The sequence below is a fragment of the Crinia signifera genome, chromosome 7, assembly GCF_055691185.1.
Source record: "Crinia signifera chromosome 7, ASM5569118v1, whole genome shotgun sequence".
Taxonomy (NCBI): domain Eukaryota; kingdom Metazoa; phylum Chordata; class Amphibia; order Anura; family Myobatrachidae; genus Crinia; species Crinia signifera.
Window position 1 is genome coordinate 97,369,707 of NC_139223.1, and position 24,273 is coordinate 97,393,979.

Here is a 24,273-nt window from a genome sequence, read left to right on the forward strand (position 1 = left end):
TGCAGCTATATGGAACCCGGGACCTACGTCAAAAATCCGCATTCGGGAATGAAGCACAAAATAAGACAAACATTAACTTGTACTATGATATAAATCATTATATGTCCGTGCGGCCTGATATACGTGGGACAAACCACCAGGGATCTCAGGACCAGGATGGCGCAGCATCGCTCATCAATTCGAGCTACATTGGAGGGAAAAGATTCTAAAGCAATGGAACAACCCATTGCAAAACACTTTAAAAACATGGGACATTCACTTGCTAGCTTGCGCTGCAAGATCATAGATCACGTACCTCAAACTCCAAGAGGGGGTGATCGCCAAAGAAAATTGTCCCAATGCGAGTCTAAGTGGATCCATACGTTGAACACACTGGTACCACATGGGATGAATGAAAAGTTCACTGGAACATTTTTCTATAATAACATTAGCCCCCTACCATAGGGAAATAAATACCGCCAAGCTCTTGCGAATTCAGACCTAGTAATAAAGGACCAGGGTCATGTCTTAAGCATAGACTGGATCAGCATACAATCGAGCCACGATCAGGCCGTCAATCACAGACAACGGGATCGTATGTGAGAACTGCGGACCCCGGCGTCCGTAACCAACAAGTAGTGATCATATATGACACATACTACACTAAGATCGGACAATGACCCTGACCCCCTTTGGAGTGTGGTCTCTCCTAAAAGTTATGAATAAGCCTGGTATGTGATATATACTCTATACTCTGCCGTTAGCGTTTTAAAAATGTTTTACTTTTTTTCACAGCGTTATGTCACTCTACATAATGTGTACAATGTTATTCACTATCCAAGCACAGTTCAAGTTGATTTGCAGTGTCACACTGTTTTTTGCACTAATAATGTTCTCTGTACACTGCAGCGTGATGCCCTGTCTACCATGACGTCACTAAGGTAACTCCCACGGGGCGGCCCTGGGAGACCGGCCTCCCGGAAGTCTCAGAGGCACGACATCGCTCCTGCACGCTGTAAAACTGTCTATTTATTGTCTCACTAGAGAGGTAAGAAACTGTTTGTTCAATGCTTTTGCACAGCTCACATGCTATGTATTTGATACCTGACCTGATGAAAAGACCGCACAGGTCTTGAAACGTTGTCAGTCTAAAGGATCACCTTAAGCTTTTATGCATTTATTAATACACCGCTAAACAATCCATTTGAGTGCCGCCTCTTATTCGCATGAAGCAACAGAGTTGAATACAGGGAAGCACAAAATATGAGAGGAAAGTTCACTACTCTCCAAAAAACATGCACACTCACCGTTATTTACGGCGACATAGGAGCATTGAATACATGCTACAGAGTGGATAATGTTAACAGTTACAGGATTATATTAGTGCCATAATTCTCATATATCTAAAGTAGGACATTGATGCCTGAGTGCTCATTGAGCCCATTAGGTGCTAGAGTGCCTAACTTGGCAATCCATCTGGCTTCACATTAAAGTAATTGGAGACCACGATTACCTCCCCGAATCGATGCTGATGTGGTCAATCATCCTATATTTAAGCGATGACAAATTATGCTTTGCCTGTATAAAATGTCTAGGGAACGGTTGGTCGCTGGATCCCTTCAACAATGCTTTGCGGATAGTCGACCTATGTGCCGACATCCACTCCAGGCACTTCCACCGGGGCGAGTGTCCATCTGGTGGAAAAAGAATGCCAGTTGCAGAGATGCCAAGATGCCACGGTGAAGAGCAGCAATTCCTCCCTTTGCTCCCGATCCTCCTGCTCCAGCACCCAGTCCCTGAAATACACAAGGCAGTCACCCACACAGCTCCCAGTCACTGACACTCTCACACACACAGCAGTCACACACTATCCCCTACACACAGCACCCAGGGCAGCATGTATTCAAATACATCGCCGCCCCTCACAGTGCCACCGCAGCGATGCCAGCGCATATTTACTAACATATGCGACTAGCATCGCACTTTAAATTTTTCAATGTCAGTCAGAAACTCTGCGTCACTGCAGATTTGACAATGCAGCGGACGCTTACGACAATGCAGTTCCGACTTTCAATAAAGTAGAATCTGCATAAGCGAATCCCTTCTGTGTTCGGTGGAATGGAATACTGACAACCACTATCTTCACCAGATGTAAATATCGGCAAAGATTGATTCAAACTCTAAACAGTATTATTTAATACAGTATCTGTTTTGACAGTTCTGCAAACACCAAGAGTCCGAAACCCTAAAGGATCTATACATTCAAGATGATAATCACCAGGAGCTTGGAAACTTCCATGTGCGCTCAAGCTATTACACAGAAAAGGTATTATGATTTTAATATTTATCTTCATTTCTGAAACACTACTAATCTTATTTAGATTTATATGTAGAATGTATTCTTTAAGTGTCTTGCTTATTAGTCCTTGGTGTGGGAAAAGGGAAATTTAAGTTTCTAGCTATGAAATTCTAATTAAACAATGTAAACATCTGCTTTATTTGAGCATCTTATAGTGAGCTTTTAATGATACACCCAGTATTATAATAACATGGCACAAAAATGCTTATGTTCCATATTGACATTGTAGCAATGACTGTTGCTATTTGCATGGTTGTCTGCACATCAGAGCTAGTGAATGCTTATATTGTGTACAGAGTGCTTATAAGGCAGTATTCTGTCCCCTGTTACCAACAAATCAAATAATTGGACAATTTGGTCCCATTTATGGGTTCTGACAGTAGGTATAAAAGTTCTCAATAGACTGTCCACAATACCCATTTGCTTTTTTGTCCAGAATTCTTTAAGATAAGATAAGATAATTTATTGTCATTGTAAAAAAACAACCAACATAGTTGCCAACACAACGAAATTTCAATCTTAGTCCCAGAGGAGATACAACAGAAGACAACAGTGTTAACAGTTTAGGTTAAAATCACACACTGCGGTAGGAAAGAAGCTATTTTTCAGACGAGAGGTTCTAGCTTTTATACTCCTCAACATAGTGTTCTTGTCTTGCTCATTTGTTTATGTGCAGTGGCGTAACCATAGCTCTGCAGACCCCGCAGCGGCCTCTTCTAGCATCCTTAAAAATTATCTGCTGTTGGGGGTGGCCATTTTGTGAGGGACATTTTTCATAAGTAGGCTGAGCCAGGATGAGTGCCGGGACAAAGGCTATTAAATCTGCAGGTCCAGACTCCCAGCTACAGCATATGCAGCAGCAGCCCAGCGTCCCAGCCACAGACCATCAAGGAGGGGTAAGGCAGGGCAGGGGGTCTTAAAGGGGGGGGGGGGGGCATAATTTATTTTTTACGCCACTGTTTATGTGCATTACTAGGTCCTAGGGAACCTTTGTGGCACCATGTAAAAGATAATAAATAATACTGTAATTTCTGTACTGATATTTCTATGATGAGGCTGGGAAAAAGCCAACATCTCTTTCCCTGTGCAGAAGGAATGCAGTGTATTCCATCCATATACTTAAACCTATGTTACATTCACAAATAATTTGCATTGTATCTTCATTTTACATGTGCTTATGAACATATTTTCCTACTAGTGTTTACCCGCCACTTCATTCGTGCAGCTATGTTATTGCTCAGCGGAACTAATTTCACAAATACCAGTGCCATCTAATATTGTACACAATTATCAAAATTTCTTTGTAAACAATATTTGTAGTTTTTCCATCAGTGATAAAAACAAAGAGATTCTCGGGGCTACCAACTTATGCATAAGCCACTTGAAGCTATCCATGGTAAAAGCAGCCGATCCTGAGATTTATGTCTGCAGCCCTGAACGTTACCCCCTGTGACTTGTTGATCATCATAGTGAAGCCATAACTTCCAACTGTCCCGCTAAACGCGGGAACGTCCTGGTTTTTGGGGATGTTCCCACGTCCCTCCCATGGCCGGCAGTGTTCCGCTGCGGGGGGGGGGGCAGTTGGGAGTCCCCCCAATCTGACAAAATGTGCACAGCATGTATTCAGAGGCGCAATGACCAAAAACGGGGCCGCCACCCTCGTTTGCATTTGCCGTGCCCTCATTTACATAAGCCATGTGTGTGTGTGTCAGTGTGTCCCTATACCCTTTACAGTATGTGTATGTATGCCAGTGGGCCCTAGGCCCTGTGAGGGCAGCCAAGAGTGTGTGGGGGTGGGGGGGGCAGATACTAATTACCCAGGCCTGGGCTTGCTGGAGGGGCCATGGTCTGACCCCTCTCTTCCCCCTTCGTCCGTCCCGGGTGGCAACAGCAGCACACACTTCTACAGCATGTGATGTGCTGCCAGCAGGCTCAACATGACCATCTCACTGACAGCCTGCTGTCAGCACAGCAAATACTGTAGGTGTGTGCTGCTGTGTTTAGAGTTTTTAGAGTTTTCTTTCACCCTGCTCTAAACATTATGGGGGCATGGCCTAAGTGTGGGAGGTGGCAACACCTCCCACACTTAAGCCACACCCCAAAAATTTGACCGGGGCCCGGCATTCCTCTCGGTTGCTGTGGGCCCCGTACAGTATATGTGTGAGTGTGTGTATGTCAGTGTGCCCCTAGAAGGCCCTGTACAGTATCGGTCCCACAACACCACAGTGCCTAGCCCTAACCTAACCCTAGCCTTCCCCTCCCCCACCCGCTACAGCCTTACCTTTAGCCCACCCGTACTACCTAAACCCTCCTCCCTCACCCCAACCCTCCCCAGCATACTCTAATTCTTACCCCTAATCCCAGTTCCTCCATTTTATTTATCAACCTCTTGTGTGGCACTGTATCGAAAGCTTTAGCAAAATCTAGGAAGACCATGTCTGAGGCGATTCCATAATCAAGGTTTTTGCTGACATCCTCATAGAAGCCTTGTAAATTTGTTTGGCACAATCGATTTTTCACAAACCCATGCTGTTTACTACTAAGTAAACTATGAAGATCTAAATATTTCTGGATACCCTCCCTTAAAAGTCCTTCAAATAATTTACCCACTATCGATGTTAAGCTCACAGGTCTGCAAGACAAAAGGGAAATGGGGGGGGTAGGGATAGGTTCTAGGGTACTGGACAGTCTGACCTCAGTGAGAAAAAGGCTAACTCCAAACAACAAATTTATATATAGTATGGTTGAGGAGGTGCTCCCTGGGAGGAGGGTAAGTACAAATGGAAAGAAATATGTCCAAGAGAGGACATATAGAAGTCTCCCTGTGTGGGGCACAAGCATTTGATTTAAAATTTAACTTTTAATAGGTATGTGTTAAGAAATCCCTCAAATAAGTGAGGAATATATTACAATAAACATAGAACATGCAGCTGGACAAACGTGACAATAACAACAATTATTTACAATTGGTAAGAAAGCAGTGAAATATCCCTCCCCCCCCCCCCCCCATTTCCCTTTTGTCTTGCAACTCCTTCAAGCTCACAGGTCTGTAATTAGCGGGCTCATCCCTTTTTCTTTTTTTTGAATATTGGCACTACATGTGATATTCTCCAGTCTTTTTGGAACCTTATCTGATGAAATTCAGTTATCAAAAACGTAATGCAGAGGGGTCTCTAATTCCTCCCTTAATTCCATTAGTACCATAGGATGAATCCCATCTGGGCCTGGTGATTTGTTTGTTTTAATTTTGCTGAGCTGTGATATTATCTCATCAGTTGTGAAAGCAATATTAAGATCTAGCTTGTTCGTCCCATTTGTGGTACCTGTACATTCCACTATCTGCTCTCCCCTAGTAAACACTGATAAGAACTCATTTAAAAGTTCTGCTTTTCCTGTATCCTTTGTAAAGCTTTTCCAATTGATATTGGTTAATGGGCCTATGTTCTCTTTATTTATTCGTTTACTATTGATGTATATGAAAAACTTCTTGGGATTGGTTTTGCTCTCAGTGGATATGTGCTCTTCATTTTCCCTTTTAGCTACTTTGATTACCCCTTTACAAATTTTGTTTAATTCGTTGTAATTGCTGTACGCCTCCTCATTCATGTTTTCCTTATAAACTTTAAATGCTCGGTACTTGTGAGTTATCCGGGCTGCCGATTTTTTCATCGCGCCCGAAATCGGGGGCATCGCGTCGGTCGTGGCCGTTATAAGGAGCCGCGACGCGATGCCCACGATTTCCCATAGACAGTAATGTTAAAAGACGCGATGGACCCGATTTCCGACACGATTTCCCATAGACAGTAATGTTAAAAGACGCGATGTACCCGATTTCTCATAGACAGCAATGTTAAAATAAAAGTACAATGTGAAATTGGCCAATATGTTTTTAAAATAAATGTTTCATGGCCCCCCACCACCGTTAACGCCACCCCGCTATTGACGCCAACCCGAAGCGTGGCGAGCGGCGGCGGTACGCATCCTCCGACCTTTTCATGCCCTACTATCCACTAGGGCGTGGAGCGAGAATAGAATAGTGTGGCGAGCGCAGCGAGCCACCGAGCCCGAAGCGTGGCGAGCGCAGCGAGGGGACGCGGACACCTTCACAGGTATCCGCGTGCCCTTGCGGGCTTCACAGGTGTCCGCGTCCCCTCGCGGGGCTCGCTGCGCTCGCCACGCTTCGGGCTCGGTGGCTCGCTGCGCTCGCCACACTATTCTATTCTCACTCCACGCCCTAGTGGATAGTAGGGCATGAAAAGGTCGGAGGACACGTACCGCCGCCCCTCGCGGGCTCGCTGCGCTCGCCACGCTTCGGGTTGGCGTCAATAGCGGGGTGGCGTTAACGGTGGTGGGGGGCCATGAAACATTTATTTTAAAAACATATTGGCCAATTTCACATTGTAATTTTATTTTAACATTGCTGTCTATGGGAAATCGGGTCCATCGCGTCTTTTAACATTACTGTCTATGGGAAATCGTGGGCATCGCGTCGCGGCCCCTTATAACGGCCACGACCGACGCGATGCCCCCGATTTGGAGCTAAATCGTGGGCATCGCGTCGGTCGGGTGTCCTTAAGTTAACCAAACTTAAGGACCAAATCGGCAGCCCGGATAACTCACATGTACCAAATGCTCTTGTTTTATTGTTGATTGCTGTCCTCACTTTTTTTATTGAATTTAGCCTTATTGACTGATAGTATATATTTATTAGTTAATGATTCTAGCACATTTTTTGGTATTTTCCACATTTCCTCTGCATTCTTCCCCTCAAATACCGCTTCCCACTCAATTTCTTTTAAAGATTCCCTGAATAATTCGAAGTTAGCTTTTTTGAAATCTAATATTTTAGCTGGTCCTGTATGTTGTAGTTTACAGAAGTTGATTTCCAGTGAAACCATGTTATGGTCACTGTTCTACTACTTTGGTATTTGAAACTAAATCTATGTTATTAGTTAATACTAAATCCAATAATGCCTCGTTACAAGTTGGAGCTTCTACCATTTGTGTAATAAACTGATCATTGAGTAAGTTTAGGAACCCACTGCTTTTTGTTGACTTACATGTCTCATTTATCCAATCAATAGCTGGAAAGTTAAAATCCCCCATAGTTAGTACCTGCCCCTGATCTGACGATTTTTTGATTTGGTTTAAGAGTCAGGGGCGGGCTGGGCTGGGGGGCAGGGTGCCATGTGCCCCCCGGGCCGCTGAATCGTTTTGCGTGCGGGTCGCCATTGTTCTGAGGCTGCTGTTGCAGACTGACCAGTTTCCGAGTGGTCTCCATAAACATGGCCGCCGGCCTCCTGCACTGGGGACATGTTTAGTGCAGGAGGCCACTACAGAGAATCTGTATGTTCCACCTACTTCCTTCCTGTGCGTTACACTTTCTTCCCTATGCTGCAGCCTGCCTCACTTATCTGGCATCAAGGTAAGAGGGAGAGGGACTGTACAGGCTGAGCAGCCTGTAAGGTTCAGTAATTATACAGGGGGAGCAGCCTGTGGGGGTCCAGTTATTATTATTATACAGGGGGAGCAGCCTGTGGGGGGTCCCATTATTATTATACAAGGGGAGCAGCCTGTGGGGGTCCTGTTATACAGGGGGAGCAGCCTGTTGTGTCCTGTTATTATAAAGGGGGAGCAGCCTGTGATGCATTTTTATTATATAGGGGGAGCAGCCTGTGGTTGTCCTGTTATTATTACACAGGGGGGAGCAGCCTGTGGGGTCCCGTTATATACAGGGGGAGCAGCCTGTGGGGGGTCCTGTTATTATTACACAGGGGGGAGCAGCCTGTGGGGGTCCCATTATATACAGGGGGAGCAGTCTGTGGGGGTCCTGTTATTATTATTATTATACAGGTGGAGCAGCCTGTGGGGGTCCCATTATTATTATACAGGGGGAGCAGCCTGTGGGGGTCCCGTTATTTTTATACAGGGGGAGCAGCCTGTGGGGGTCCTGTTTTTTTTATACAGGGGGAGCAGCCTGTGGGGGTCCCGTTATTATTATACAGGGGGAGCAGCCTGTGGGGTCCTGTTATTATTATACAGCGGGAGCAGCCTGTGGGGTCCTGTTATTATACAGGGGGAGAAGCCTGTGGGGTCCTGTTATGATTATAAGACAGGGGGAGCAGCCTGTTGTGTCCTATTATACAGGGGGAGCAGCCTGTGGTGTACTTTTATTATACAGGAGTAGCAGCCTGTGGGGGTCCCATTATTATACAGGAGGAGCAGCCTGTGAAGGCCCTGTTATTATTATACAGGGGGAGCAGCATGTGGGGTCCTGTTATTATCCTGGGGGAGAAGCCTGTGGGGTCCTGTTATTATAATAAGACAGGGGGAGCAGCCTGTTGTGTCCTATTATACAGGGGGAGCAGCCTGTGGTGTACTTTTATTATACAGGAGTAGCAGCCTGTGGTGTACTTTTATTTTACAGGAGTAGCAGCCTGTGGGGGTCCCATTATTATACAGGAGTAGCAGCCTGTGGTGTACTTTTATTATACAGGAGTAGCAGCCTGTGGGGGGCCCATTATTATATAGGAGGAGCAGCCTGTGGGGGTACTATTATTATACAGGGGAGCAGCCTGTGTTGTCCTGATATTATACAGGGGGAACAGCCTCTGTTGTCCTGTTATTATTATAAGATGGGGAGTAGCCTGTGGTGTCCTGATATTATACAGGGGAGCAGCCTGTGGTGTCCTATTATTTTTTTTTTTTTTTTTTTATTAATACATATTTTTAAACCGCAAAACCTAAATTTAACGATGCACTGTTACTTATGGGCCAGTGCTCTGCACTTGCCCCCCAGGCTAAAAGTTGCCAGCCAGCCCCTGTTAAAAATAGACTCATCCCTTTCATTCGTGTTCGGCGGTCTTTAGCATACCTAGTGTTCATTCTAACACCCGCTATCTTTGAAAACCTATCAAGTTCCTGTTTCCTGCCTGGGGTGTCACTGTCTGCTGTGGTGTTTCTAGTACAGGTCTGGGTTGCATATCAGTGCTGATATACAGACCACACTGTGTTAGAAGCACTACAGCAGACAGCAACACCCCAGGCAGGGAAGAGGAACTGCATGGGTTTTCAAAGATAGCGGGTTCTAGAATGAACACTAATACCCCTATTAAAATGTTATTATTATTTTTTTTTGTTATTTTCAGTTATCTCTGCCCACACAGCCTCCCTTTTAACTTCATCTATCCCTGAGCTCATTTCCTTCTCACACAGTGTTAAGTTATTTCTTCTATTTTCACAGTCTTTTCTGAAGAGAGTATATCCCTCCATGTTTAATGCCCAATTGTGCGATCACTACACCATGTTTCTGTTATACTAATTATATCATAATCGTTCCTTGTGCCACAGTTTCCAGTTCCCCGATTTTTCCTGCCAAGCTTCTTGCATTAGCCAGCAAGCATTTCAGTTTACGTCTATTATTATTTTGTTCCGTTACGGTTTGGTTGTGATCTCGATGCGTTACTGATTTCTTACTGAATCTAGTTTTTCTCCCCAACCCCCCTTATCCAACCTCTGCTCTCTTGCTTGCCCGTTCCTCACTATTCTGTCTTACAGGCCCATAGTTTCTATTTGTATCTCTCCCTCCTATGTCTAGTTTAAAGACTCCTCCAACCTTCTCACCATCCTGCCTCCCAGCACTGCCGCCCCCTTTCCATTCAGGTGCAATCCGTCTCTGCTGTATAGATGTCACCTGTCTGAAAAGTCTGACCAGTGCTCTAGGAACCCGAACCCCTCTCTCCTACACCATCCCTTTAGACATGCATTAAGCTCCATGAGTTCCCTTTGTCTACCTAGACTAGCGCGTGACACTTACCTTGGATGTCCTTGCTTTTAACTTACATCCTAAGTCCCTTAAATTGTTTTTAATGACACACCACCTGCCACTAACCTGGTCAATTGTGCCAACATGCACCATGACTGCTGGGTCTTGGCCAGTCCCCCCCCCCCAGTAATCTGTCCACCCGGTCCGCAATGTGCCGTACCCAAGAACCCGGAAGACAACAGACTGTACTACCATCGCGGTCCCGGTAGCAGATTGCTCTATCTGCCTCACGGATGATAGAATCCCCTACCACCACCATCTGTCTTGTGGTCCCTGGTTCCCTAGCCTCCACTAAGGCTGATGTGCCAGTCCCCTGGATGCTAGAGGTACTGGTCTCATCCGACCCCACCAGTTTTGAAGTAAAATTTGCAGTAGTTTAGTCTGGGGAATTGTTAAGTCAGCACTGGCCTGCCTCTTCTTCCCCATACTACCCCCTCTGACTGTGACCCAGCTAGCTGGCTCACCCTCCTCATGTATTGCTAAAACCCCCTGATCCTCCAAAGTTTCCACCGTGAGGCGGAAGCTTTCTTCTAATTTGGCAAAGTCCCTCAGTTTCAATGGTCTGCTTTAGATCAGAAATCTGGACTTCCAAAGCAGTCATTTATACGCATTTCACACAGATGTATTCTCCTGTGATCTTTTGATCCAAGTGTTAATGGCGATTAAATATGACCAGAGATACAATAAGTGAAAAGAGCAGGTTACGTAATGTGTCCGCAACCTGCTTACCCTTTATACCTAACTACGTGCGAACAAAACGTAGCGCAGCGTAGCGTACCTTTTATTGTATGTTATACACCAAGAACCGATACCTTAATAAGAGATCCCTTCGCAGTACTTTGTCTCTAATCTGCGAATATACCTTTAAGGACAGTGTCCGTAATATACCTTTATCGCTAAATGCGAATAACAGACACAAACCACAGTATAGAAGTAAGGAGATAAGAACTCCGCAAAAAGGTTGTATTTAAGTCCCTAATGGACAAAAGGGGGTTACAGGAATAGAAAATACAGGTTTAACAGGTAATACAATAGACTAACAATAAAATACTATAATCAGGCTCTGCTAGGGGGAAGGAAACAGATACAAGACACAATCAGCCAACAATATAATAAGAATAAATATCGTTAATGCAACCGTTACCGTCTCATCAAATATGCGAAGCGCAGTCCGGTCAGAGCTCACTATCGTTCAGGGATGAACTATAGTCCGGTGGAAAGTCAGGGAAAGGTAGATGTGCCGAAGTGACTGTGACTGCTCTGGGTTGCCTATCTTATAGGGTCAGAAGGGGGAGGTCAAAGGCCAGTTCCATTGGTCAGAGATCGTATGTCAGGTCCACTGTGATTGGGGGTAAGATGATACAACTGGTTTGACTAGGTGCAGGGGAGTGAACTTTAAGAGTCCTTTGTTTGATGGTTTCGGCGTCAGCAGTGATAAGAACCAGTTTCATCCAGATTCTTTTGTTACATACTTTTAACAGAAACTGTCCCTGGAATATGGATTATGTCCATAACTATCGGGCCGTGTATATTGCAAAATATTCGCAATGACCGGAATACTTCGCACAATGAACGGAACGGAACGGTACTAAACATGATACAGACAGATGCGCGCAGGGCTAACTAAGCTATGTGTGGCGTTCTAAACCTTTAACTATATTTCATTTAGTGTAAGTATGTTATTATGAATTTATGTGTGATAGTATGGCTACTCTTCTGGTCCACTTTGTCACACATACTCGGGTATGGAAACTTTATTTGCGCAACTCTGCGAACCAAAATGGCGGCCATACTATCCTAAAATGGCGTGTGTGTAACTAGACTTCCACAGTCCACCCTTTAACAGTAAATATAAAACTGTTACAATACAAAACATTTTACACGACAAAACAGAAATTCATAATCCTAACAAAGAAATTGGGATCTATGAAATAAACATATAAGGGGAGTAAACCATCTGCTCTTGGCCGATCCAGGATCACGGATAAACGATGGGCCGCATTTATCGAACAATCTACTCAGGGTCACGAAGGGATTTTTTGGTCAGTTTTGGGATAAAAATAAAAACAGGGGTGGTTACAACATATACACGTTTTTCAGATATGGCATCCTTTGGTAGGTATTGTTTGTGACAACAGACCCTTGAACTCTTTGTTGTCTCTCTTTTTGGTATGCTTTTAAGTATGATGGTATTATCACTATCAAACATCCGGTCCTGGGTAATGTGTCAAGTTTATAGATTCTACCTTGACCTAAACTGGGACGGGTAACACACTCTCAGAACTCTGTATCGTCCGTCCAATGCCTGGCAGCAGTGCGACGGCGGTAACGGATAGTGGGGGGGAGACAAGAATAGGACCCACAACAATAGAGAAAACTGAGAAAGGAAAAATTTTGTTAGTGATCCTTCCAACCTGTTACCAGTGGGGTGTGTCACAGTCCCTTTTGTAGCTTGTACAGGTTGCTTGACCTTAGCTGCTCTCCAGTCCTCCCGAAATGGTGCCTCTTAGCGATTTCTTTCTTTCGCCCTCGAGTGTAAGGACCTTTTGGTTTTCTGTTCCTTTGGCAGTAGGACGAACGTACCCGAATCTCTCTCTCTGCGACTTTGTTATTGAGGTAGTGCTGGTCAACAAGATCTGGGGTGGTCCTTTCCAAAGGTCTATCAAGCAACCTGTATATGGCAAAGCAGGGGAAACAACAACAACATCTCCTGGTTCATGGTTATGACAGTTCACAACAGGTGTCAACAAAGTCCTTTTGCTGCAGTTTTCCAGGTGTGGATACATCACTTGCATTTGTGGTCTAGGATCTCCTTGTGGGATTACCATAACCTGTGGCTGCCCGCCAAGCAATGTTTCGATGGGGACCAATGAGGTAGAGTTCTGAGAGTGATTCTACTACTACAAAAAGAGATTATGGGGTGTACCATCAGTCCCTGAAGGTTCACACATGACTTAAACCTTTCATATATATATTTGCATACTCAAGGGTGCTTCTGGGCTGCCATATCTATACACACAAACGTCAACATATATATATATATATATATATATATATATATATATATAAAAATAAATAAATAAATAACTAGAATGCTTCTAGAGTGGACTGTACAAAGCCAATTTTGTATTACCTGCAGAGGATCCTGCTGGAGGAGGGATGTGGAGATGGCTCTGTGGGAACAGCCGTTGCAGTTTCTTTCCCCCAGACAAGTAAGGCATGATCCTGTCGTCTTACCTGTCTGTGGGCACACTAGTAATTTCGGACTAATTTTTTTTCACATACCTTCCCTGTCAAGACAAGTCAGGCCATGGGCTATCTCTGTCCTGACAGTTTGGCATGTTCTCAGAGTCACTGGTTTTCCTTGTCCATCTTTCTATTCCTGTCCACATCCCTTCGGCTTCCAGACTGCTTCTCCTGCAGGGGACACAAATCTTGTATTTCTATGTGAATATACTGACATTTACAGGGGGAACACAAACATTATCCGCAGAGCGCATGGCTCACCCAGCTGCCTTGCCAGCATGTTCATTATCAAGTGACACTGAATCCTCATCTAAGATGTGGGCTTTACACTTGATAACAGCCACTCTGTCCGGCAGCTGTGTGACTGTCAGAAATCTTTTAAACTTACAACGCTTGCGCCACTGGAGTGCCAGTTACTGAAACAAAACATCTGAGGCGCCATAGGGCCTAAGATCTTCTGTATTCCCCAACAAACGTACTTGGAGTCGGCATGAATATTGGCTGTTTTTTTTTTTTCTCTCAGCCCGCAGTACTACTAATGAGACTGCTGTTGCTGAGTGAGACGTCCAATGGGTTCAGCCTCTACTATGCCTTTTCCATCTATTACGGTATAGCCAGTGTACAATTTTTCCCTCTCTGTGTTGTGGAAAGAAAAATGATTTTCCTCTACCTCCCCCATGGCAGCCATTACATATGGGTTTTTCCCTGATTGGGTAGCTTTGGAAAGGAAAAAAAGACTCCTCCTGTATAAAAGGCTCCTCCTCCTTCCTGCTTGCGTCTTTTTTTCCTTTCCCTAAAAAACATGGGTAGCAGAAAGGTGGTGGCTTGCCCTGTGAAGTCTGGCTTTAATCTCCCCTCATTCCTTCCGGGGATATGGAGGGGAGAATGGGTACCTGAGAGGGCCCGGGTCTCACGAGCCGCATGCCGTCCTCAGGTGTGGGCGGCTACAGGCGGCGGCGTCCTAGGTGACTGAGGGAGCGGTCATCTGTCCGGGTCCATCAGACAGTGAAGCCGGGCGGACGTCTAGGACACTTGCAGCAACGTGGAGCGGCGGGTGAGAAGGCGTGCGCGCGCGGAGGCGCCGGAAGATGACGACGTACGCGTCAGCGTCACCGGCGTGGGAATGCGTGTCAGTGAGTAATGGACGCGGGCACGCAGCGCGCGGCTGGATGACGCGTCCGGCTCCGATTGGAGGGGGGCCGACGCGCCAGTATATGAGCAGCAACGCCAGGCAGCTATGCCACCAACGGAGCTCCCAGCTGAAGTGTGTAAGCGGCGGCAGACGGAGGTACTATCTGGCGAAGTTACCACTGGAGGGTGAGTGTGTCACAATGTGACTGTTATACCTGTCTTGGCCGCTTGACACTAAGGTATCATGTCTTTTTAGACTAGACTACCTAAAAATGGAGGAGGAAAAGAGACAAGCCATACAAAAGTCGGGGTAAGCCACCATGAAAAGAGGGCAGAAAGGTTATAATGTGTATGTGTATAGTAATCAAGAGGCTTGTTTTAACAGGTCTGACAGCAGTAAAGATAAAGCGGGGAAAGCCAGGCACAAGAAACAACATGTTGACAAATGCCTGATGTGTGACAAAAACTTGCCGGATAAACATGTGGGCAGTGTATGTGAAACATGCAAAGTCCCTAGGATCCCATTGTCACAAATGTCCGGACTAGTGGACATGCTTAAAACAGCCCTTACCGGGACTTTTGTGACCCAGGAAGACCTGGTGAAAGCAACCGGGAAAAGGGGGCGCTCCCGCATGAGTGAGGGAGAGTCTGGGGAGGAACCAGGAATTTCTACAGCAGAGGCTTTAGAGGACACAGAGGACACGCCAGTGGATAAAGCTGAGAGTGACTTCAGTGTGGATATGGTGGAAAATCTGTTAGTCCTGATAAATAAGGCACTCAATATAGAGGAGGCCCCAGAGGAGCTTAAATTACAAGAATTACTATTTAGAGACAAAAAAAAGAGGAATAAAATCTTTCCTTTATCCCAGCCTCTAACTGAGATGGTACTGGATGAATGGAAACATCCGGATAAAAGGACGGTGATTCCGGCGAAAATGGGGAAGATGTACCCATTCCAGGCGGATCTCACTACGGCATGGGATGAGCTACCGAAAGTAGACGCAGCAATTGCGAGGCTTTCGAAAAAAACGACCCTCCCCTTGGAGGACGCAAATAATTTTAAGGACCCAATGGAACGGCGTATGGAACTGGGGCTAAGAAAGCAACACCTGATTGCAGGAGCAGCTCTGAGGCCGGCAGCAGCTATGGCCATCACGTCTAGAGTGACGCGAGAATGGTGTAATCAGCTGGAGGCGGACATGCTGGACGGCATAAGGAGGTCGGAGCTGCTGAAAACTGTACAAAATGTGCAGTTGGCGATCGAGTTTATGTGTGAAGCTTCACTCGATGCAATGAGGCTAGCAGCGAGAGCCGGGGCGACAGCAGCAGTGACCAGGCGAGCACTATGGCTCAAACCATGGGCGGCCGATGTACAATCAAAGAATAAGCTGCTGACCCTTCCTTTCCAGGGGGACTACTTGTTTGGTACCCAGTTGGACCAAATCATTACAAAAATTTCCGGAGGCAAATCAGTGTGGCTGCCCCAAGAGAAACAAATTAGAAAGACGCCTGGGAATAGAAATTTTAAATTCCAGAGTCAAGAGTATCGTGAGGCGAGAAGCTACAGGCCAGGCAGAGGGTACAGAAGAGGTACCTGGCTTTCAAGGGCGAATTTTCGTGCCCAAAGAGGCAGAGACAGCAAGTTCGTCACAAAACAGAATATACAATGACGCCGAACCCCAGGCAGTTGGGGCCAGGTTGCTCAAATTTCAGAGCACCTGGGAGGTATCCACTTCAGACAAGTGGGTACTGGAGATTGTTCGACAGGGCTACAAAATAGAATTCAGAAAACGTCCAGGGTCGTTCTTCACAGAATCTCCAATACCAAGGGATCCGGTAGAAAAGGAGGCCTTGTTGTCCAGCCTAAAAGAGATGATACAGCAGAAAGTGGTGGTGGAAACACCACAGTCACAAATAAAAGAGGGCTGGTATTCGCGGTTCTTTGTGGTTCCAAAACCGTCAGGGGGATTCAGGACTATACTGGATCTAAGAAAACTGAATCAGCTAGTGGAAGTGAAGACGTTCAGGATGGAGTCGGTAAGAAGCATATTACCAGACCTCAAGAAGGACGCATACATGACCTCTATAGACCTCAAAGACGCGTACCTCCACGTGCCCATTTGTGTCAGCCATCAGAAGTACCTGAGGTTTTCTATACAGGGGATAAGTTACCAGTTCAGGGCACTACCATTTGGCCTGGCAACATCACCAAGGACATTCACCAAAGTATTGGTAGTATTGGTGGCAAAATTAAGACAAAAGGGCATAGTGATATGGCCGTACTTAGACGACTTGCTAATCATGGCAGAAACAAAGGAACTGGCAGTAGAACACACCGAGGAGGTGTTACAATTCTTGACAATGCACGGGTGGTTGATAAACAAAAACAAAAGTCAATTAGAACCGTCAAACAAGATAAAGTACTTGGGAGTGGTTCTGGACACTCAGGCGCTCCGGGTCACTTTAACGCCAGAAAGACAGGAAAAATTAATTCAGTCAATAAAACCTTTACTAGGAAAATCAGTGACTACAGCAGAAGCATGTATGAAGGTGCTGGGACTGATGGCCTCGGCCTTGGAAACCCTACAGTGGGCAAGGTTCCATACGAGAAAGTTGCAGAGGTGCTATCTGACGCAGTGGAATGGCAACAACAAGGATCTGGCCCAGCGAATTTGGCTAACACAAAGGGCGAAAGAAGATCTGAAGTGGTGGTCAGACAGAAGCAGACTGCAGGCAGGAAGACTGTTTCATGTGCACGACCAGGTAGTGATCACGACGGATGCAAGTGGGACCGGCTGGGGAGCAGTCTGCGAGGGTCAGGCGTCCCAAGGGGTCTGGTCGACAGACGAGAGAAAAATGCATTCGAATCTCAAAGAGATGAGGGCAGTCGTGTGTGCATGCAGAGCTTTTCAGGAAATACTGAAAAACAAGGAACTGGTGGTCAGGTCGGACAACCAAGTAGTGGTGTCATATATAAACAGACAAGGAGGAACACGCAGTGTAGGCATGATGCAGGAGGCCGAAAAACTGCTGACCTGGGCAGAGGTACAAACACTAAGTGTAAAAGCAGTATACTTGGCGGGCAAGGACAACCAGGTGGCGGACGGCCTAAGCAGGACCCTGTGTGTATCAGGGGAATGGGGACTGAACAGAGAAGTCTTTGCAATGCTAGTGGAGACCTGGGGCAACCCGTGTGTCGACATTATGGCGTCGAGACAAAACAGGAAAGTAGAGAGGTACTTTTCAAGGTTCCAGGACCCACAGGCCGAGCAGTGGGACGCGCTAACAGCAACCTGGCCGAAGCAACTTCTCTATGCATTCCCACCGTTCCCAATAATCCCAAGGTTCTTAAGAAAGGTGCAAAGGGAGAAGGCAACCGTGATCGCAATCTTGCCAAATTGGCCCAGGAGACCGTGGTTTCCCCAACTACTTCGTATGGCAATAGGGGGACCGGTGCAACTTCCAAGGAGGGCGGATCTGCTGATACAGGGCAAAGTGCAGCAGGATCAGCCATCAGCCTGGAATCTGAAGGCATGGTTGTTGAAACCAGGACATTGCTAAATAAGGGATTCTCTAGTAAAGTGGTGGAAACGTTACTTAGGGCAAGAAAGAAAAATACATCGAAGGTGTATTACAAAACGTGGCTAAAGTACACATCATGGTGCAGGGACAAAAATAGAAACCCGGAACAGATTCCAGTAATACTAGATTTTCTACAAGAAGGCCTAGATAAGAGACTGGCAGTTAGCACTCTGAAGGTGCAGGTGTCAGCACTGGCAGCAATGCTGGACAAAAATATAGCAGAGGATAGATATATCCAGAGGTTTTTTCAAGCAGCAAAAAAGATTAGGCCAAGGTTTCACCAGCCGTTAGCACCATGGGACTTGAACTTAGTACTCAATGCACTCACTAAAGACCCGTTTGAACCATTACAGGAAGTCTCGCTGAAAATACTTACCTGGAAAGTGGCTTTTCTAGTGGCCATAACGTCGGCCAGAAGAGTATCAGAGATACAGGCCCTGTGGTCAGAGGAGCCATTCATAAATGAGTTTCAAGACAAAATAGTATTACGAACGAATCCACAATTCTTGCCCAAAGTGGTATCGAACTTTCACGTAAATCAGGAGATTATACTCCCGTCGTTTTGTGGCAACCCGAAAAACGATAAGGAAGCGCGATTGAACAAACTTGATGTAGTAAGGGCACTGACAATATATAAACGAAGAACGGAAGAAATCAGAAAAGAGAAAAATCTATTCATACTCACAGAGGGTAAAAACAAAGGGCAGAAGGCGTCAAAAATGACAATTGCTCGATGGATTCGATGTTGTATTCTAGAAGCCTATAAAGTGATGGAAGCAGAACCACCCAAAGGGTTGAAGGCGCATTCAACCCGAGCGATGGCAACTTCATGGGCGGAAAAGGGTGAAGCATCCATACTAGAACTGTGTAAGGCGGCAGGGTGGGCTTCGGTGCACACTTTCGCTAAACATTATAGGCTGGATGTGATGGCGTCAGCGGACGCAAAATTTGGACGTAAGGTATTGTCTGCAGTGATATAAGATAAAAAAAAAAAAAACACAAAAAAAAAAAAAAAATTTAAAAATTATAAAAAAAAAAAAAAGAAAAGAGGAGAAATCATCATGTAAAGTTACGTTATAATTTGGTTTGCCCAGCCCTGAAACGTGGAACTGCTTGGGTATTACCCATATGTAATGGCTGCCATGGGGGAGGTAGAGGAAATATCAGATTCTTACCTGATAATATGTTTTCCTCTACTCCACCATGGCAGCATAGTTCCCGACCCTGTATTTTCTGTGCAACTAACTGTTTGTGTTTGAGAGCTAGAAACAAAGACGCAAGCAGGAAGGAGGAGGAGCCTTTTATACAGGAGGAGTCTTTTTTTCCTTTCCAAAGCTACCCAATCAGGGAAAAACCCATATGTAATGGCTGCCATGGTGGAGTAGAGGAAAACATATTATCAGGTAAGAATCTGATATTTCCTCTTCCAATGGGTTGTTACCACCCTTTGGGGGCATGCTGCAAAGGTCTGATTCAAACATGTCATGCAATCATATTCGTCTCGGCTCCCCCTAAACTCCACCATTCCAGCAACCTCAGCACCACTCCACCCTTTGCGCCTTGGAGGGCACACCTGGTAGGAGTGTTGCTGGGATTACAATATTACCCGTTTTACTGGTAACATCAATGCAAGTTCCCATTTAGTGGACTTGGCTGATGAATATTTTTCACATGTTTAGGCAGAATTTTAGGAATGTCCAGACTATATGAGGAGCATAAACAGTTAAAACACACCCCAACACCACATTCTCAGTTTTGTTTACCGGTAGTGCTATGGCAGCTACACTGTGTAGACACGTAGGAAGTGCTCAAATAATAGGGTTTAATTGTACACTGCAGTACGACATTGGTCAGGCTGGCATCACCATGTTTTTGTACAAGTACTCCTGCCGCACACCCACCTGATTCAGTTCCGTACAGTTCAAAGGGTTTCCCATAATCTGGCATTCCCAGTGCTGGGGCCTTTGTTAGGCTCACCTTTAGTTCCTCGAAAGCCAGTTCAGATTCCTCAGTATGAGAGACCCGATCTGGCTTAGTTGAGGAAACCATCTCTTGCAGTGGAAATGCCAGAATAGAGAATCCTGGGATCCAATTGCGACAGTATCCACACATGCCTAGGAACGTACGGATCTGATGCTGGGTCTGTGGCAGTACCATGTTCTGAATCGCTTGGATTCTGTCGTCGGTGAGGTGTCTCAGCCCTTGGGTGAGGCAGTGGCCCAGATACTTAACCCTGGTCTGGCATAATTGCAGCTTATCCTTTGATACTTTATGTCCTGTCTCTGAGAGATGCATCAGTAGTTGTCTAGTGTCATCCACTGATGACTCCAGTGACTCAGAACACAACAATAAGTCATCGACATATTGTATCAGTATCGAACCACTCATGGGTTGAAAGGATTGTAAACAATTATGCAAGGCCTGGGAGAAGATGCTGGGGCTGTCTATGAATCCCTGGGGGAGTCGTGTCCAGGTATATTGTACTCCACTGTAAGTAAAGGCGAACAGATACTGGCTGTCAGGGTGCAAAGGGACGGAGAAGAACGCTGAACACAAATCAATGACTGTGAAATGAGTACAATGAGGTGGGATTTGCATTAGGATGACAGCTGGGTTTGGCACTACGGGGAATTGGCTCTCAACTACTTTGTTTACCCCTCTTAAATCCTGCACTAGTCTGTAGCCCCTCCCCCTGCTCTTTTTCACAGGAAAGATGGGACTATTGGCCGTGCTGGAAGTTCTAACTAGGATTTCCTGTTGGAGCAATCGTTGGATCACTGGGAATATTCCTAGCTCAACTTCAGGTTTTAAAGGGTATTGCGGTATTTTTGGGGCTATCCTGCCTTCTTTTAAGCGGATCTCTACTGGAGCTACATTTGCCATCAGCCCAGCATCCTGTCCATCTTTAGTCCATCTTTAGTCCAAAGGGAACCCGGTATTTGTGCTGTAATTTCAGCTACCCTAGATGGAATACAACATTAGCCTCTGAGGACTGTCCAGCATATCTTGCACTTCTTGTGTAAGATTTTTAGGAGTGTCTAGGAATACCCCATCGGGAGTGCAATAGATGACACATCCCATTTTACATAGTAAATCTCTACCCAGGAGGTTAGTCGGGGCCGCTGCAGCCAACAGGAAAGAGTGTTTGGTATGCAGAGGCCCGATTGTAACCTCCGCTGGTTTCGTCAGTGGGTAATGTTGTATTTTTCCTGTTACCCCAATTGCTGCTACTCATTGCTTGGCACAACCTAGACCAGGAGGGAATGTTGTTAACGGGTTTGATGCAAAAAAAACTTTATATTTAAACTATTCCACTTACCCATATCTGAGGCTCCTCCCTCAGATATTGTCTTATGTTACCTGGATGTGGGGTGTATGTGTGTCCTACTCCCTGTTTGCATATATGTGTCATGCTTAGGGCGGCGTTGGCTACTAGGTGGGGCTATGGCTATGTGTTGAGACCTACCTGTCTTCTCCCATTGTGTCTCCCAGTTACTTACATACATCTGGCAAGATACACACTGAGTGAGATTGGCGACCCCACTCATGGTCATTTAGGGTAAATACTACAGCTAAGTAAAAGGGTGCTATATACTATATTATATTATGCTATACTTTATTATAATATATTAAGTGTATAATATCTAGGAGCTATGCTACTGGGGGAATTTATATGGGCACCTATACCGATATCAGAAAACAGATAAATAAACGATGTAGAGTTAAACAGTGCTAATATACCTATATACAGATCCCACAATAGAAAATACTCTAAAACAACCTAATAAAATAAAACAACACAATACAATTGAAATACCGTACAATAAGTGGGAGAAGAAAAGAAAACAAGAGAGAACAATTTATACAGTATGATACTTGCTATTCTCAGCTGCCTCCGATCATCCTGCAGCACTCCCCTTTACAGCGTCCCCACACTTCTACCCCAGCGCCTGCTCCTGGTACTCGGGGCACACAGACCCTCACTGCCCCACTTCTCTCCTCCTCCAGGGTGGTAACTTATATACATAGCTAGCTTGGGGAGGCATTTACCTGATTTCTGAGTTTTGAATATATGCAGTCCAGCGATTAGTTCTGAATCAGGCCTCAAGAACAGAAATGCACTGAATAACATGGCCCCTGCTCCCATTCTTGGAATTCAGACGCATACCATTATGTAAATAACCTTTTTAATGAAAGATTTTCAGTCTTTCGCCTCCTCAAATTCTTTTGCTCTTTGGGAAAATAAAAGAATGTAGTCGGTGTCCTGGGCGCTAAAGTTGGCAGAGCATAAGTAGATGACACACAAAAAATTGAGTCTTAATATGATAAAAAGAGATTCCTCTCTTCTTTCCGGGAAGTATTCTATATCCCAATATCACAGTCCATAAAACTCCCTGTTTACACATGATTGTGTGTCGACTTCAAAATCGGTACAGATAGTGAAGTTTGCGGACGACACCTCTGTGGTTGGCCTGATAACCGAAAATGATAAAGTAGCATATAGGTCTGAGGTTTTTAGATTGCTCGAATGGAGTAGACAAAATTGTCTGCAATTAAATACAAATAAAACCAAGGAGGAGATGATAGATTTTAGGCAAAGTTGTGGTAGGCCAATACTTCCCATGTTTATGGAGGGCTATTCCTATTAAGGAGGTAGAGGTTTTTAAATTCCTAGGTTTATATATTTCTGATGATCTAACTTGGTCTCTAAATTGCACTACTATGATTAAGAAGGCCCAACAACGCCTCTTCATTTTAAGAAGACTCAAAGCTGTATGTTCTGAGACCAACACGCTAATCAGATTTTATCAAGGAATCATGGAGAGTGTTTTAACGTACGGGATTGTAGTATGGTTTGGCAACTGTACTGCGGCAGAGCAGGCCACGTTAGACCGAGTGATAAAAACTGCAAGTAAAATTATTGGGGTGTCTCTACCATGCACCCGTAATCTGTATAATAACAGAATGCAAAAAAAAAGCTAATTGTATCTTAGCAGATCCCAGTCATCCGAATTATGAGGTCTTTGATATTTTGCCATCGAAAAAACGGTTCAGTAGTGTCCCGGCACGTACAAAGCGCATGCTAAACAGCTTTTTTCCAACTGCTGTTCGCATGCTAAATGACAAGAAATGAAATGGGAATTGTTCTTTTAATGTTCTTTTGTGTAGGTACTTGTATGAAAATTTTGTTGACAGTGCATTGATCGCAGTGTATTGTTAATAACAAATAAAGTATTCTATTCATCCTGCAGCACTTCCCTTCACAGTGTCCCCACACTTCTCCCCCGGCGCCTGCTCCTGGTACTCGGGGCACACAGACCCTCACTGCCCCACTTCTCTCCTCCTCCTCCATGGTGGTAACTTATATACATAGCTAGCTTGGGGAGGCATTTACCTAATTCTGGGTTTTGAATATATGCAGTCCAGCGATTAGTTAGTTCTGAATCAGGCCCCAAGAACAGAAATGCACTGAATAACATGGCCCCTGCTCCCATTCTTGGAATTCAGACGCATACCATTATGTAAATAACCTTTTTAATGAAAGATTTTCAGTCTTTCGCCTCCTCAAATTCTTTTGCTCTTTGGGAAAATAAAAGAATGAAGTCGGTGTCCTGGGTGCTAAAGTTGGAAGAGCATAAGTAGATGAGACACAAAAAATTGAGTCTTAATATGATAAAAAGAGATCCCTCTCTTCTGTATCCCAATATAACAGTCCATAAAACTCCCTCATTTTCTAAGTTACTTTCTAGAAAAAGAGAAGAAATAGTGCAAGACCTTTACAGACAGGGGGGAACAATTTATTCAAACATTGCACTCGCAAAAGGTGGGATAAAACAAGCATATAATCACCAGCCGGTGATAAAGTTGGGGGATCTCAGCAACCACTCCTGTGGTACTGATCAACAGGTGCCGATTCTCTCAAAGCAGAACTCAATGTGGATGGTCCTCCCAATTGCAAACAATACTGTTCTCCGGCCACGGGTACAGCTGCTCAATGCATTTCAGACCATTGGGTCCTTCATCAGGCGCATGCTGTATTCCGTGGCCGGAGCTGTTAAATAGACAAAGATTGGCGCCAAATTCCCGGGACCTGGTCACACTGCCCGGAACCGGAAATGCATCATGTTACCACTATCCAGATGTTTGCATT

General features: G+C 45.1%; 1 protein-coding gene across 4 annotated transcripts in view; it reads left to right on the plus strand.

Annotated features, from left to right (window-relative positions):
- VPS16 (VPS16 core subunit of CORVET and HOPS complexes) overlaps positions 1-24,273 on the plus strand; it is an 827,293-nt gene that overhangs the window by 539,096 nt on the left and 263,924 nt on the right. For all 4 annotated transcript variants that reach the window (XM_083153510.1, XM_083153511.1, XM_083153509.1 and 1 more), the window contains exon 19: positions 2,198-2,305. In XM_083153510.1, the coding sequence (XP_083009636.1) occupies positions 2,198-2,305 (108 nt within the window). The remainder of the gene's footprint in view (positions 1-2,197; positions 2,306-24,273) is intronic.